The 17706-nt window shown below is 41.4% G+C and overlaps 1 protein-coding gene across 1 annotated transcript in view; it reads left to right on the top strand.

The window, feature by feature from the left end:
- The window catches only part of ZNRF2 (zinc and ring finger 2), a 49315-nt gene extending 31609 nt beyond the window's left edge, over positions 1-17706 (top strand). The window contains exons 3-5 of the mRNA XM_034063288.1: positions 15004-15109; positions 15849-15926; positions 17077-17706. Coding sequence (XP_033919179.1) covers positions 15004-15109; positions 15849-15906 — 164 coding nt within the window. The 3' untranslated portion in view covers positions 15907-15926; positions 17077-17706. The remainder of the gene's footprint in view (positions 1-15003; positions 15110-15848; positions 15927-17076) is intronic.

Here is a 17706-nt window from a genome sequence, read left to right as displayed (position 1 = left end):
CTTGTATAGTTTTGACATGAGATCTACTTTTTTGTCATAAACCATAAGAAGGGCATCTCTGTTTTGCTTGCAAGTAGTTGAAGAAAACCTTAACCTTAGACTGTCTCAGCAGTTGAAGGGAGCCTTAGACTATCTCAGCAGATGTTAAATTAGCAGTTGGATTGAACTGTGCTTATGTCTAATTTGGTTCTAAATGTGTTTCCTCATGATGCTGTCAATGTATTAGTTGTTCTGAGAAACAGCAGGGAGCAAAGTATGTATTCTGTCATCTTGAGAAGACAAACCTTTGTTTTTAGAAGCAGGTCCAAGGCATACAGACTTCCCCAGAGAAACCTCATAAGACTGTTCAGTTGTGATTTTAAGTTTGCAAAGAATTAATGAGTCCTCCCAGCCAATCTCTTTAATTGCTTTCTGAGCTACCTTTGTGCTTTGCATTTGGCAGTAGGAAGGGTCAGTGAACTGCAAACTCTGGCAGCTGTCTGATTTACATGTCTTTTCTGAAAGGAACTGGTCACAATTTTGTCCAGTTCTGTGCTGCAAGTTGTGCTGATTTTCATATAAATAAATCAGTACATTTTATTAGCCTTATTCTTCCACAGTCATATGACTTGCCTGCAACAGAGATCTCATTGCTGACTCAATTTGGCATGTAAAAGGACCTCTTTCTTTTTTACTGTGGAACTTTGTTCGGCATCTCTAAAACTACTTGTGTTCACACATGAACCAATATCTAGGCATTTTGATACACAAAAGCTGGTTAAGTGAATAGAATTGTGTAAAGCCATTGTGGTGCTTGGTATTACTGTCTTAAAAAGCCTCGCTTTTCTTAGCAATTAAAAACTCTTCATACTGTTACTTGCTGAGCTGCTGAGAAGCCAGAATAGATCCCATGCACTGGTTATCCACAAGCTGCCAAAAGCCAGTTGTATGGAGAAAATCAGTTACTTGCTGGTTGACAGATTATTTACTCTTTTTGCCACTACTAAAATATTAGCATATCCATATATGGCCATACATATTCCTATGAGCTTCTCCAGAGTGTTCAAAGAGACACCTTGTACCAGCTCACTGAAGTTTGCCATGGTGAGTTATGCATGGAGCCCACTTAGGGTCTGTGCTATGAAAGATGTTGCTTACATGAGAACCCTGCGTTTTGGTAAGCCAGGGGCATTTACTTGTGCTTTGGAAGTAATGTGCCTTTAACTCCTTGCTGATGACCTAGCTGGTGAATATAATTATTGTTCTTTTTTTGCTGTTATAAAGTATTGATGCCTTTTTTTCACTGGAAAGTGTTTTGTCAAACTTCAGAGGATACAGGAGAGATTTGTGACTTTAAAGGCACCAGTTTTAGATGCTCTGCACCAAACGCAACCAGTTCCTCTTGAGCTAACCTTGCCGTTGGTTCTGAAGTAATCCTGGTTTTCATTTTAACAATTCCTTTGTTTCTCAGAACACTTTGTAACACTTTATCATTATTACTGCTATTGTTATTAAAGGGCCTCTCAGAGAGCAGGGACTAGCAGCCTGGCTCCTGCCCAAATGGGGAAGCCAGTGACCCTGGGGAGAGCCAGTCAGCTCACTAGACTGGTTGGCTGGCTCGGCGAGCCGGCCTGTCCTCTTTCAAAGGTTTTGACTGAATTAGCACATTCCTGTGGAATATTTTGGGTTTCATCAAGTCAGCACTTAGTGTTGGAACGCTGTTCTACTGGAAGCTTTCTATGCGGGTCTCCTCAAAGCCGCTTGCTGAGAGGTGGTGGTGCTGCTGCTTTGACATCAGTGCTGCTTTCACTCAGACTACTCTGCATTTAATTCAGGTATGCAGTGGGTCTGATTATTGGCTAACATGTTTACCAAGTTTCATTTTAAGGGGAAAAGCTTTTGCTAGTGTGATTTCAGAGAAGGAGAAGGTTGAGACATCTGGTGCATAAGCTGCTAGATGGCTTTTTCCTTACTTGAGGTAATGACTTTGCAATTATTCTTTTTAAATTCACTTACAGTAAGTGAATTTTTTGAGTCCTGTCACACCAAAACAGAGCAGGGGATCAAACATCACAGATAGAAAGGATTACCTATAGGATTGTGTATTTAAAGTGTATGTAGCTCTGTTTTGAATGGAGGATTAGTGTGTTGAAAGACTGTTACAGGCAGAATATTGAAAATTAGAAGGGTACTAGAAGGGATAACGTGAATGAAACTCTGTGTTCTTTCTGTCCAGCAACTTAATTTGTCTTCTAGGGTGTTTGAATCTAACACTGTGCACAGCTTAGCCAAATATTCCCCTGCTGTCTGACAGAAATCAAAGTGACTTGGGCCACAACACTGCAACTGATTCAGATTCGCAAGGATGCAAAGCAGTGTTTTGTCATGAGGATTTACATGCACTTTATTTTTAATCAGTTTGAGGTATTTGGCTAAGTTTTGTCTTGTGAGGGGAGAGAAATGCTGATCCTGCTACATGCAGGGGCCTGCACTGAGTGTCAGAATCCTGAGCTGAAATCTGTAGGAGCAATAATCTTGCTAGAGGAGCTGGCATCTAAATGACAGCCATATAACACATGCGTTTTGATCCAAAGTAGAGACCTGAAGGTTGGCATGCGTCACCTAAAAAACTAAATAAAAATCATTTTGAACCATTCTTTGTGAATGGGACTGAACTAAGTTGTTGTTTTTCTAACACAAACTGTAGGCTGCATTGATTGGTGGCGGTTTCAGCATCTTTGGGGCAGGCTACCTGTGCTAGAACTGACTCAGTTTATATTGCTCAGTAGAAGGGATAAAAATAGCACACCTAAACCAAACACTTGGACCACTGAAATACATGAATCTGGTGTTCAGATTCATATATTCATGTTCAAAAAGTTCAGCCCACAGCAGGGACTTGATTTCCTTGGTCACTTCTGTGCACAATAAAAAGGGGAGTATTTTACTCAGCAGGGCTGATGCTGTCAACTGCCCTCAAAACTTCAGTCTGGAATAAAAAGAATGGTGAGCTTCAAGTTCACTTCTCTGCCAGAGAGATCATACCCTAAAAGACCTTGCAAAAGGGCATCTTGCCAGTCTGCCTGGAGAAGCTTAAGCCTTCCTCCTTGTCCTCATCCTTTAATAGGACTAGACTTCCAGCAAAGCAGTACAAAGTAATGCAAAGGCAAACCAATTCTTTCATTCCTCTTTATCTGAAGTATAAAATTCTCCATAGAATTTCTCAATTCTTCCATTTGTGGAGTTTAACAAGATTCTTGGCTGAAAGTTTCAAGCTTCTTGTTGTGCCTTCAGGGATGCTAGGGAGAGAGAAGAGCATGCTCTAGAAGGTAGTTTAACAAGACAATAAACAGACACTTGCCCTGTACTTACAGTTAGAATAGTGACATCTACTCTTGTTCTGATCTTGTATACTCATGAGCATCCTCCAGAGTATGTAGAAGGTTCATTCAGTTTCCCTGATGCTTTAAAAGTGTTTTCTTAAGTAGCTCTTAAAATGATGAGAGCTGTTGTACATCTCTTGAACTTCAAGGTTTTAACGTGGCGACAGTAGGACATTACTATAGTAAATAAAATCTCATTCTCAGACATTTGGACAGCTGTTATTCTGTGAATTGATACAATACCATCCACAAACCATTGTTACAGTTTAAAGAGGGATTTGTGTCTGAAGAACTTGATTAAATAAGTTGGTTTGTACTTCCTCCCTTTGAGAACTGATGGTGAGGTTTGAACAAGGAGGAAACTTTCACTGGTCATCACCAGTGTTTTCCATGGATAGCTACTCATCAGAACCAGACTGCCAGGAGGAGCAGTGGCAAACTCTAGCTCTTTCTCCCTTTTGTTCAGTAAAGCTGTATTTCCTTCCACCCATTCCAAATCTCACCTCAACAGTCTTTGGTACCTCACTGAAGAGTATCACTGCAAAAGCAGCCTGTAACATTTTGGGTTTGTTAGGAGGGAGTTTGTTCATTTTAAAGAGTTATGCTGATAAACATAGAATCACAGAATCATCACTAAATAAAACCACACTCAACCTCAGTGTGTACCCACCAGGTGTAGGGCCTGCTTCAGTGACCCCAGCCTCAGTTGATGGGTGAACTGGCTCAGGCTGTAATAGTGTGGAGTCGCAGCACTTCAAGAGTCCGCAGCCTCTTATCTTTCCTCCATATCCACAAACTGTCAACCCTTTGCTATGGGGTCAAAAAAACAAGCTGTATATTTCCAATGGTGTGTGTGTGTGAAGAAGGCTCATGAAACAGGAACATAGTGTAACTAAGAGGGAAGTGCTTTGAACCTCTAGAATGGCAGCTCCCAGAACTGTAGGCTGTCCCATTTATCTTGGTAAGACAGAATCTCAGAGGTTTAGTGGCGGTATTTGAGGTATCAATATTGCTTGTTATTTCATTCTTATGGGAGAGAGAGGGAGGCATAGATTTGTAAAGAAGCTAGGACAGCTCACTGTCATGGTGCAAGTTGGGGATGCTCAATAGATTATGCTGAACTTTCTTGCTGTAATGATGTTGACACACTTGGATCCTGCTAAGGAGGCTATGCTACAGAGATCACATCCGTTCATACCTTAAACTTTCCTCCAATTTGTTGTGAATGTGACTTTTTTAATGAACCTGTGGTCAGAAGGGTATTTGGTGGGTGATTCTCTGCCTGCTTTCCCTTGAGCCAGGCCTAAATCTGCTAGACAGAAATTCCTGTGAAGGAGGCATTGCAAATCACTCCTGGCCAAAATAGCTCCAGTGTCAGCTCATACTTAATTCAGTTCTTGAGAGCAGGACAGCAAATTTTTTCTCAGTACATTGGAATGGCCTTTATATAAATGCATGTATATGACATGAGAGTATTTTTAATGCAGCACTTGATAAATGCAGTAAAGCTTTTGACAGCTATAGAACAAGCCTGCTTGTTTCTGAAGTAGAGAGAATAGCATCATTCATGTGCTGAATAGCTCAAGTTGTTTCTTTTCCTTATCAGCTACTCCTAACCTCAGGTCCTGCCATTGTCTTGCTTTGGTACTGAGAGTGGTGCTACAGTCAGATGATAATGCTTGTCCTAGAAAATTACAGATACACCTGCAAAGAACATCTGCAGCTGACAAAAGGAGTGACTCAGGTTGGGTTAGAAGAGGACCTGATAATACTGCTCTGCCTGTTGTGTTTCTTTTCTATAATGGCAGTGCAGTGCTGCATGCAGTGGGAAGCTAAGGGACAGTTTTGCTTGCTAGGGAGCAAATGCTCACTGTGCTGTGACTCTGCATCGTGTAATGCGGGCAGACAGGAGCTACCTTCCACGTCTTACACTTAATCAGTCTTTAGCTTTGAGAGGTCATTCGGAGGATGTCATAAATCGTATCTGCAACTGCTGCAGTCTTGTGACTGCTGGGAATTTGGCTTCAGGAGAAATAGTGTTCCTACTTTTGTAAGGGAATTCTGCAGTCTTTAAAGCTGGTACTTCTAAAACCGTCAGATTTTACTCATTTGTTAGCAGCAAACTCTCCTTTGTTTGTAGTTGCTCTGTAGAAACAAAATGCTTGGAAAACCACCGCTTTTCCTAATCTTAGAGGATAGGTTTCAAAGGCTGCATTTTGAAATAAAACCTCTTGAAATCTTATTTTAAAAAATGCCAAACTGCATCTCACTGAGATTGAGTGGTCTGGGTAGGAATTCAGTGGTATTTCCTCCCAGAAATTCCTCACTGTTTTGCAGGAACTAGAACAGATTATTCACAGATCAGGATATTTTCCCTAAAGAAATAGAGAAGAGGCACTTCTTGCTTCAAAACTGCCCCAGGAGCAGAGCAATCAAAAGGATTGCCTTGAAATGACAGCTGTAGTTTTACTTTACACTCAGCTTAAAATCTTGCTTTCAAACCTGCTACCCTTGGATTACTTGAAGGTCTTGTGCTTCTGAGTTGCAGACTCAACCCTTCAACAGTGAAGGAAATCAGTCCAGCTTTTGCAGGGGCTTTCAGTGGTAGAACAAGCCTAACTCTTCAGAAACAAGCTGGGTGAAAACACTTAATCCCCAGTTTAGAAGTGAGAGTATCATATTGTTATCACTGCTTATGTAGGAGAAAGAATACAGTTTTTAGATGGTTTTTTTTAATAAAATCCAGTGATTCTAGAAGAGGGCTGTAAATTGCCTACTGACATGAATTGCATTGACTATATACTGACATAAGTACAAAGTACTGGACTTGCCTGTTGTATCCTCCCTGGGGGAACCTCCTGGCTCCTGAAGTTTGCATAACTTTGTCTCACGTGGACACAGATTTGTTCAGCTCCAGAAATAACCCAGACTTCTAACAGCTGAAACATGAAAAACTTCACTATTGCTAGATTAATTGCTGAACTGTATTGACACTGATGAAATCTTGTTAGAGTTTCCCCATGAAAACCTCAGATAACTAATGTGTTAACCCTCCACTAATATCTGTCTCTAATTTAAAGCCATATCAAATCGTCTTCATTTTGACCATGTTCTTTGTCCCCTCCTTGTGTGAAGTTTCATTAGCTTGTCATGTGTAACAGTAGGTATTGGATAGCTTTCATGTAGCTAAGCACTAATGTAGTATTCATTGATAATTTTTAGCCCATAAATAATGTTTGTTTGGAATGAAAAGATGGGGGAGGAATTGATTAATGCTTTTATCTTACTTTTTTCTCCCTAGTTCCAAGAAGTCTGTTTGAATCTATGGCTTTATTACCTGAGATGCCTTGTCATGTTGGTGTCCAATAGGTTTGATAGCCTGTAAAATTAAAACTGAGGAGAAAAGTAAGGCTTTAATATGGTTGTAGAAATAATACTGCCAGACTATGTGCATAAAGCTTTGAACAAATACTGGAGAACTGTCTTTGGGGACTCCTGTTCTGGTTTTGGGGTTCCTTTTTTAACATATCTCCCATGTTAATCTTTTTGTATTAATATTTGTGAACAGTCAAGATTGATGAATACGGTTGGAATTATGTGTGTGTCTTATTAGGCTTAATTGCTAGGATCAAGAAATAGATGCTGTTTGCTTTAAAATATAAAGGAAGATTTATTGATGGAGTTTGGTGTTTAAGGTTTTTTCTCCTCTTAAAGACCCATATACGTAGTGTCTTACTGGAATAGTAAAAACCTGTAGGTACCTGTTAGCACAGAACTAAATTATAATACTGGATTATGGGTTAATGTAAAGCAGAGAAATTGAGATAACTTTGAAAGCTCCAACTCAATGTTTGATGTTATCAGAACTTTTTGCATTCCCATGTGTTTTGCATTCCATCCATATCGCAAGGATAATTGCATTTAACATAGGAATAGCTTGTAAAAAGCAGTCTGTCTGCTGTGAGCAGAATAGACAGACAAGTAAAAATTATGCAGTGATTCATATCCCTGTCCTGTGTGTGCACGTTGACACCAGACAGTTTTAACTTGGAGAAGGCTGATCTCAAGCCTGCTTTGAAAAGCACCCTGTAGGCCTAACACCTGGCACTGGGGTTAATAAGGCAGACTTCATGCATGCTGTGTTTTGGCACCAGTGTCTTCATTGTGTGTTGCTCAGTAATGCACTGTATGTTCCCTAAGAACAGTGTCTTAGACACACCTGTTTTCCTCCCCTTCTCCTGTTTTGAGCTTAGGCTTATAGTTTCATCTTTCTTGCCATCTTTCTCAGTGCTCCCGATGCATTCGTTTTGCATCAGATCAAACCAAACTCCTCTCTGCAGGCTTGCAAAGAAGTGAGTCAGTTATTTGGCCAGTGTTGAAAGACTGGAAAAAAGACTTGGCAAAATGTTGTGCTCAGGGCACCTGTAGGAAGCCTGGAATAGGAACTTGGAATAGGACAAAGCGAGCAAAACACTGAATCAGATCCCACAGCCAGCTTCAGAACAAGTCACTGCTAAAGTACACCATGTTGTCCAGAGTAGAAGGGATAGCTAACTGCATCTGAGCTGCTTCTCTTCATTCTCTGTCTCTGCTCTTCAGTGACACTATTGCCCTGCCCTTTCCTTCCGTGAAGATTTCTAATGTGCCTGCTTCACCTGTGTTGTGCTAGATGAGAGTTCTCACAGGTTTCTGTAGGCCAGCGTGTCCCCATCACGCTGCAGTTCATTGCAGACCATTACTAGAATGAAACTTCTTAATTGGAAATCATGACAAAGCAGTTTCTTTGGCTTCTGACCATAGTTTTGGTGATGGTCAATGGTTGAAGCCTTGCCATTTGGAAAAACTGTATTCGGCAGTCTTTTTGGTGCTCTTTTTGTGTTGGGGATAAAATCAGCTAAGTCACTTAAAGCTGACAAAGCAAAAGGAGTTTCCTAATCTCAGTGGGGATCCTTTTGTACACTCACATCAACATCCTCCACTTCCAAGGTATTTTCCAGTTTACTTCAGCTTGATCAGAGACAGCCATCTGCTGTTGTACATACTCTGCCACTTCCTCACTCAGCTTTGCTTCCCCAGTCTTTGTGAACACTGTTGGTGATAGCATCCAGGCATCCACTCTTGATGTGGAAAAGTCACTCATTTTAACAGACTTAAATCATCATAGTTAAGTCTTCCTTGTGACCATAAAACTATTTGAAGAAGACTGTTTCTGCAAGGTATATGAAATGAATTCTTCACCCTCCTGCTGACCACAGTGGTATCTTTTCCTCATTAAGTCATTATCTCAGCTTCCCAAGTGATTTACTACAGAAGAAGTCTCTGTAGATAAATACTGCTGGGGTTTTATGCCTGGTTGGTTGTGGTGGTGGGTTTGGGTTGTTGGGTTTTTGGTTTTTGAGGGTTTGTTTTGTTTTGTGGGATTTATTGTTGTTTGTTGGCATTTAAACCAGTGGTAAGAAACACAACTGCTTCCCAAGGCGAGCTGGACCTGAGACCTCTCATTTTTGAGTGTGCCCCACTTGATGATATGACTTGATTTTTGCTTGTTGCTCAGGAGGAAACCATATGGTTCAGCCACATGGTTTGGACTGGATCTCTGGATTGCAAGCTGAGATTCTCCCATCTATCAAAGCAGTTTCTCAGTGTATGTACAGATAGGCAGATACATACAGGTAGTCCAGATACATACAAGTAGTCCAAATATTTTGCTTTGATTTACTCCTCAAAGATAAAAAGCATTGTTTAGCAAAGAATAAAAATTACAAAGGATCTGCATACATGGATCCCACTCTCGTATTCTTCTTTCTTGCTTTCTTCTGCAAGTTTCTTTCATCCCAGTTATTTCCAGCTCAGTGTAAGAAACAATCCTAACTGCCACAGCTTCTTTGTCAGCAATACATGCTGGTTGCCCCTGGCCATTTACTCAACCACTTTTGTAACATATTTGTGGTGCAAGAAACTCTTTGATGTAAACTCTCAGCCTTGAGAAGTATAAATCATTCTTAGCAGATCCAAGGAGGAGGCATTCCCCAATCGATAGTTCCTTACATTGTTTCCTAAGGAGTCTTATTTTGCTGGTGGTTTGTTTCTTGAGGGTTTGCCCCTTTATGTTCCCTCCTGATGTTCAAGAGTAATTCCTGAAAATCTGAGAGGTTGTGTAATTAAAACATTAAAAATTAAAACCCAAGCAAACAGCCTAAAGGCAACTTCCTTGTTCCTTGTGCTGCTGTGAACAGTTTTTGTTGCAGGCAGTCTGTGCTGGGGTTCACCATTTGTGATGGGGTTTTGCTGTGGGGCACTAGTTTGGTACTGCTGCTTTCAGGGCTTTTTCACCTAGATGCCTCGTGGTGAGATGTATTTTAATCTCCAAGGAATAATGTTTCTAGCCTTGGGACAAAGACAGGACGCCAAGGAAAACAGTTCAAGAACAAGTTACCCCTTGGGTCATTCAAAACACAAATAGACATCCATTTGGTTGGAATGAGGACTTAATACAGAATGGGTAAGGCTGGCATAAAGTCTGTTTAAATCATGCTCTCGAGGACAAGACTGTGGTTCATTTGTGAGCAAGTGCAGCTTTTGGCCTGTAGCTAGACTAAAATTTAACAGTTTAAACATGGTACTTACAAATGTGAATAAACTTATCTTCAGAAGTCAGTGCAACAAGAGGAAGCTGCTCAGCTATCTTGAGATGACTTAATGTTCAGAGGCACCTCAGACTGCAAGCAGATTGATTAAACAGAAGGTGGAAAGAGCAACTTAAACAGAAGTTTTGGAGTCAGGTATTTGAACTGAGAGCGAATCTTGAATCACTGTGGAAACGCATAGGTACTCTGGCAATAAACCTCAAGACACAGGAGCACAAGATGTTTTGTGTCTTAATTGAGTAGATAGATTTTATCTTACATGAGTTTCTTTCACCCCAATGCATTTTACTAGGAACAGTATGTATGGGCTGAGAAAGTTGGTACACTGATCACGATGGGATAGGAGTGGCTGTAGATGTGGGTCAGAAGTGAAGAGCTTTGTTTCTCAGAATAGTTGGCCTTTTTATCAAAGCCGAGCTCTTCACTGGAAGTCCTGAGATATAGACTTGACTTTTTCTGTAATCAAGATACATTCATTGGCCATTGTATGAAAGCTGTGTCATTTAAACTTGGGATTTCCATTTTTTGTGGAGAATTGTACCTTGTATTGCCAGTGTGTATTTTAAAGTTGCAGATAGATTTCCATTGTGACCACTGAAGGAAATCTCTTCAGAAGAACTGTTTTCCTTCAGTGCACAAATCCTTCTCTATATTATTTAGTTCACCTGATTAGAATTGTATTGGGGTAACTGGGATAATACAGGCTTTTATACCCATCCTGCTTCCTAAAGTGTGTTTCTATCACTGCCTGTTCAGTTTTTATCTTTGTTGAATAAAGAGTGTGTTTCTCTGCCATACATCTGATCGCTATCTGCCTGAACAGGAAGCATCTGGTGGTTTCTCAGAACTAGCTTCTGAAAGTTGAGACTGTCCCACAGAAATCTAAATGCAGTTCTTCAAACATCAGGTTAGCTGAGAAACAAAACCTCAGCAGCCACCTCCCTCCAGCACAGCGCTGAGCTGCGGTACAAGAATTGCCACTTAGGCCTTATTCTCTAACTGCTTTTTCTTGTGTGACTTTCTCTTTGCTTTGTGTGCTCCCCTCCCCTTTACCTTTGTGTTTTAAGAGGAGGGAGCACAAAGACCGTAGGCAATGTTTGTAGAGGAAGTCTTTCATGATGGATATCTGTTTGTATATACATATCTCAGTCTTGGACCAACACTGAGCGAGGTGGGAGGGAAGGGGAAGACAAGGATAATGCTTGGACTTTGAATAGGAAATTATAACAGGATGATGTGATGCAAGGGGTGAAGAGGGAGACACCAAAAGCCACCCTCCCCCAAAATCCACTAAATGCTTCATTAGTGTTTGATGAAGTGCCACACTTGCTGTAGCTGGTTGGTTTGCTTCAGAGAGATTATAGTTTTATGTATTGTGGTGGGAAAGGTGTTTCAGACTGCTGAGGTTCTAGGTATTGCCACACAAGCTGTGCAGTGGTGTCTGGGGGTCTTGTGCCTATAGGAAGCACACAAAAAGTTGTAATGTGCTTTTTTTGTTAGCATATGGGTATTAGGTTTTTCAGCAGTTTAAAAGGGAATTTGGGTTGAAGTCAGTTAGGAAAGCTGAATTCTGAATTCCTGTGTGCTCAACTCTCTGGTATTGTGAATCCTGAAAACCACATAGTTGTGGTTCAGGTAAAAACACCAGATGTTAAAAATCTTCCCTTTTGCATCTCATCTAGAGGAGGTTGCTTGTATTAATGCAAGGTTACCTTCTGGCTGTAAAGGTGCAGTCTTCATAGGTGAACCGAACAAATGACTTTAGCTCTGCTGTGCTTAGTTTGCTGACAGGCCCCGTAGCTTGGAAAGCTCTGAGAGCAAGTTCTGCACTAAAGGATCAGCTGACCTTCAGAGTGTCTTCCTGCCTCTGTTTCTGACCTGGTCATCCAAGAATGGTCCCTAGCTGGAGCATGTTGAACCAAGGATGTTCCTCATGGCAGCCAGCAAAACCAGTTGGAATGCCAAAGAAAATGCTTGTTTTCCTAGTCCTTAGGATGGATTAGAAGAGAAAGCTTTTGCTTGCAACCAGTACCAGGTTGCAAAGACAATTACTGAGCTGTAACTCAGTAATAATAACTAATAACTACTTATTGTGCAGAAGATAAGGTACAGGAAGAATTTTAGGAGGAGAAATGATTGACAACCAAAAGTTAAAACAGAAATAGTATTAACCAGGGAGAGAGGAGAGGAGGAGGAAGTATTTGAGCAGACATAGGAAGGAAATACTATGCTTTTTGTGCCAGATTTCATCGTTGACACCAGTCTTTGGCTAGTGAGTACTTGCTCAAATAGCTGGGAAGGCGGAGGAGTGTTTACCTCCTATTTGGTGCAAGGCAGATGGATGTGGGGGGTGTGGTGAGTGTTTGTATATGTGCCATTGTGTGGGTGAAACAGAGAAATGTGGCCTCTGCTTATTTCCTCTTCTCACTTCCATTTAGGTAATACACTCATATACATGTTTTAATCATAACATTGAGGAAATCTCAAATTGTTCCTTTCTTTTTCCTTTAGTTTTAAGGGAAAAGGATAACATGTCCATGCTGAATCACTGCTGCAGGGAAATACAGGGAAAATATCAAAGTTGTTCAGACTTCAGTGGTTCTGTGCAAAATGATTTACACATTTTCCCCTAATGGATATGTTTAGACAGTGGTGTTAAATGGCCCTTAAACTGACTTCCATCCGGTATAAGCCAGTGTTGGTACAGGAGAGTGCTGCATGAAATGAGTACAGAACAAGTTCTGAACAGATCCAGGTCTAACAGGTTTTTACTCCTTTTCCTCTGTTTGGGACTGATGATCTGAATCTCTTCAAGTGGTCAAAAGGGAGTCAGGCTCCAAGTGTCACAGGTGTGTGAAGGGTTTGGTTTTGCTGTTGTCACTCTGCATGTATAATCACTTATGAGCATAATTAGATGGGTTTGGAATCTGTTACTGTGCAGTACCAAGTGTCACCTGGGTGTTTATAGCAGTTGTGTATTTTGTACGAATTCCATCAGTATTTATGCTTATCTCTTGTGTAAGAGCCTGGTAGGATTTGTAAGATTAATACAAGAAGTAGAGAGCACTGACTCCTTGTTATTTCAGGGGAAGAGCAGCATAGAAGCCTTATAGATAGCAAAATCTCTTCTGCAGGGGTGGCAAAGCTCCACCACATTTCCCCATCGATGCCAGCGTTCACACCAGCTCCCTCTGGCATGACTAGGCAAATCCATTGTGTGCCTGGCAGCTCATCCAGGTGGAAAAGCCTGGGATGAAGCCAGGGAGGGTGGCAAGCTCTTTGCCTGGGACTTGTGCAGCAGGGCTAATGTTGGCAAAAGGGAGGGTAATGGCAGTTGGGCAGAGTACAGGAGGGAACAAAAGAAGTCTCAGACACTTATGCCCTGGCTGGTGTGGGAGATACAAATGTTTACACTGGCATCTTGCCCTAATGTTAGCCAGGAGGTGCAGAACCTTGTTAAATGGCCCAGCGGGAGCTCATACCCAAGTGTTGTTCAGTCTGGCTTGCACATAAGCCAGGCACATACAATAGAGAATGATGGGAGAGCAGTTGCACAGGAATGTTTTCTGTTAGAAATTGTATTTTTATTGAACAGGTTTTTAAGGTTTTTATCAAAACTTGACTAAATGCTTTCCTCTCAAGTGCTGAGAGAGGGAAGCTGGGGTTTAATTCACTGGTGGCATCATAGAGCCAGTTTGGTTTTGGGTACCAGCTGCTGATCTGGTGACATGACTCCATGGAAAAAGCAACTTTGGGTAAGAATCCTCTGTGTATATGATGCCTGCTTGAATTATTAATGGTGCTACATGTTCCCTTGGGAATGCCCTGTGTGTTCTGTGAGGTCTGACTGGGCCTTTTAACCTGCCTCTGGCAAACAGGGCCTTACATGATCTCCTGGTTTGCTTTGTGCTACAGCTGAGTTCTGCATCCCCCATTCTGGCTAAGAGATGTGTCCAAGAGAAGGTTTTTATTACAAAGAATGTGTTTTCCCAGAAACTCCTCTGTGAAAGCCAATTCTTGTGCATTCCTACTAACTCACTTTCTCCTCCTTTGGAATGGGACTTGGGAATGCTGCAGAAAAATCAGTTCCTCCGGGAATGTAGGGTCATTGGAGCTCTACAATATTCATCTTTCCCTGATAGAAAACTCCTACGCCTGTTACTAATAGTTGCATGGTTTACATTGAAGAAAAGGTGGATGGGATGTGGTAGAGCATGCTGACATGGTGAGAAGAGGAGGTTTGAAGGTGTGAAATACAAGTAGTGGCAAAGCTGGTGAAAGAAATCCAGAAGTCTCGAAGAGAGATGAGTAGGAAGGTAGAAAAAGCAAATGATAGGCCAAGCATTTAGAAGCTGAGATGATCTTTACCTAGTTAATCACCTGCACTAGCCTGTCCAGGGAGATGTTATGTTCAGGCTTGATCTTAACCTCTATAGGGAAACCTGAGCACGGGGAAGAAGGTACAGCTGGGAAAAGTCCACCCAGCCTGAATCCTCAAAGCCTTGGAGGCATCACACACTGCCTCTGGATGAAGCACCCAGCTTGCCCAGTGCTTAGCTCTTGGTGTCAGCAGCACAGCATGTGTCTGCTGTGGCTGCATGATTTAGAGCCCAGGTTTCTGAGGTCACACCAGAGCACTCTGCATGGTGGGGTGTGGATAATCTGGGAGAGTATAAGCACCAAAGAGATAGTGACTGTTGATTATTGATACCCTTTTTCTCCTTATGGGTTCTTCCTACAGGGTTTCATTTTGAGCTGTAGTATTCTGGCAAGAAACTGAATCATAACCATATTTTGATCTGAGCTACTAAGAGGTCTCCCATCAGGAAAACTCTATCAGCTGGTGTGTGACTTGTCCTCACCTTGACAGGGCTTTCTGCAGGACAAGAAGTATCTTCTGTAACTGTTCTTGATGTTCTCAACAAAGAATGGGTTGCTTGTAGTGGTCTGTTTGTCTACTTTTTAACCGTTTTAACTTTGTGCTCTTCCCTTAGAGGATGTGCTGAGTAAAGATGCTGGGGAGTGTGCAATATGCCTGGAAGACCTGCAGCAAGGAGATACTATAGCACGGCTGCCTTGCCTCTGCATATACCATAAAGGGCAAGTATTTCTCAGGATGCATAGAAAATGTCCAGAAGGCTGCATTTGTTGGGTAACTTCTCTTAAAGGAGCACTAAAATGTAGTTCCTTTTTATGTTTCAAACCAAACAAACAGCAAAGAAACAGCAGCAACCCTAAAGATGTCTTTAAAATGGCACCTTTCTGTGTCTCCACCAATGTATTTACTGTCAGTTTCCCTGCGTTTGTTGTCTTATGCATGCATGAAAAGCCCACAGGAGAAATTAGGCAAAATCACCTGTATGGGGAAGGAGTGCACACCATGGGTAAGGGGTTAGGTTGTGTGTGCTTCAGTTTTGTCAGATGCCAATAGGCTTTGGAGGGAAGAGGAGAGGACACCTTTTAAACCTGTATCGTTTCTCTTTTCACAAGCATCTGTGTCTGTAACTACAGGAACTAAAATGTCAATGAATGATAGAGGCAAGATGATAGTGACAGAAGTCACCTGGGTATAAAGGCTGGATAGTAACTTTAAAATGCTTCCTTAGAAAATTTGAACACTTAGGAAATTCAGGTTTTCAACAGTGTTTAATAGCCAAATATTACTGTGGTTTGGGGTTATTAAAGTTTCCAATGATGTGTGTATATACATGTATTATTTGTGTAATGCACAATCTTCCTTGTCATTGAAATTGAAAAACCAATTATATTCATATGTGACTGCTGAATGTTACTTACATATTAATGTCAGTTGTTTTCATTTTTGTCTTGTATCCAACAGCTGCATAGATGAATGGTTTGAAGTAAATAGATCTTGCCCTGAGCATCCATCGGATTAAGACAAGATTCATGGTTTTAGGTAATGCTTATTTTTAGATGCATACATTTCAACAATAAATATCTTGATCATCTGAAATCACTCTTTATGCTGGTGCTTTCAATTTGTGAATGTGCTGCTGTGTCTCAACTGCAATATTAATCAGCAAGTATTGACGTGCATTGCAATATGGAAAAGGTTTCTGCATCCTTATATGGCATGGTCTGGAATGGTGTATTCCAGTTTTAGTACTGGAAAGTGGCAAATCTGTGCCAATAAAGCTTTAGCATTAACTTTTAAAGAGTATTTTTTCCATGGAAATGAAGTAAAATCAAAATAATACAATTGTGTCATTTTGGCTTGTTCCGTGAGTACTGGCATCTATTTCTAACGGGACGCTTTTGGAATTGTGTGAGAAAGTTGAAACAAGGTATCCTCAAAACCACTTCCATGTTAATACATCCCAGAATGTTTAAAATGGAGAAATAAATAAAAATGTGAACATATTTCTATCCATCCCATCCCACAGAGCTTCACATTTTTCCATCTTATGTCTCATGTTGCGTGAATGATTGTGTATCTGCAATCAGTGTCACAGGTTTAAAGGATAGGTTTATTCTTTTAGCCAACTAGTTCAAAAGCATTATCTTCCATTAAACTATTGCCCCTGAGCATTACGAAAGACAGCAACAGTCTTAGAGAGTTCTTAGAGAAATGGTGGCTTAGGGTTAAGTTTTATTGTTCTGATGGAAATGAAAAGAAAAATAATAACCTGAGGAGTTCATCATTGGTATTTATTTGTACATGGGTTTGATCTTGCTGCATGAGCCTGCGTTACAGGTCACACTGCAGTGCTGTGCTTGTTGCAGGGGTAGCAAAGAAAACCTGAAGGCAGCTATTCTGCCACAGGGATAATGGGTGTAACTTCAGGGCGGTGTTATCCAAAATGAATAAACACGTTTCCTGTATTGCCCCCAACAACTGAACTGTGGCAGAAGCCCACATGATGGTTTTGAGCATGCTCATCTCTGTGCATGCTCATGGTGAGCATCATGTTAAATTCTGTTTGCTTTTCACAGCAGAGATGGTGATAACTGGGGGAAAACTCACAATGGTTGTGCTTGTGCTGTCTGAGTGTGTTATACACCAAAACAGCCAAATGATGGTCCTTTGCCTTCTGCTTTTTCAACAGCTGCTTCCACTGATCAGAAAACACCGGAGGTGTGAGATTCCTTTGCTGAACACAGCGTGCCTGGCTTGAGACTCCCAGTTCTTTGTGGCTGAAAAAGGCAAAGATGGACGGTGACATGGAGAAAGCATTGCAGGAACCGGTTCCTTGCCGGTAGCGCTGGGTGCACCGAACCCTCACACCAAGGACACACAGGGGTTTTGAAAATGCTGCACATTCTGGAACAATCGACTCCCCACGGACGTTCCTGACACGATTTTGTACCGAAGGCCAAAGTTCCTCCTTTCAGCCTCACTTCTGGTTCTGTGAAGAAGCAGGTTATCGGACACGTGCCTCACGTGGAAGCGGAGATGTTCGATACGTGCTATCTGAGACCCTTGCATGAAGACGGCCCTGGTTTTGAGTGGGAACGTTTTCACCTTCTTGTTGGCTGAAGAACAGTAAAATGGCAAACTAAATATCACCTGACAGTGTGACCTTAATTTACTGAATTCACACCCTGGTTTGCGTTCCTCACTTCTCTCAAGAGCAGAAAACATCAACTTCTCCGTATAGGAATACTGTATTTCAGATTTTTATAACTAAATGTTGGTCACAATGCAGTCCAAAGAGTTAAACCCAAGACAGGCAACT

This window comes from Melopsittacus undulatus, chromosome 1 (genome assembly GCF_012275295.1).
Source record: "Melopsittacus undulatus isolate bMelUnd1 chromosome 1, bMelUnd1.mat.Z, whole genome shotgun sequence".
NCBI classification, from domain to species: domain Eukaryota; kingdom Metazoa; phylum Chordata; class Aves; order Psittaciformes; family Psittaculidae; genus Melopsittacus; species Melopsittacus undulatus.
Note: the sequence above shows the minus strand (reverse complement) of the source record. Positions and strands in the feature narration are given on the sequence as shown.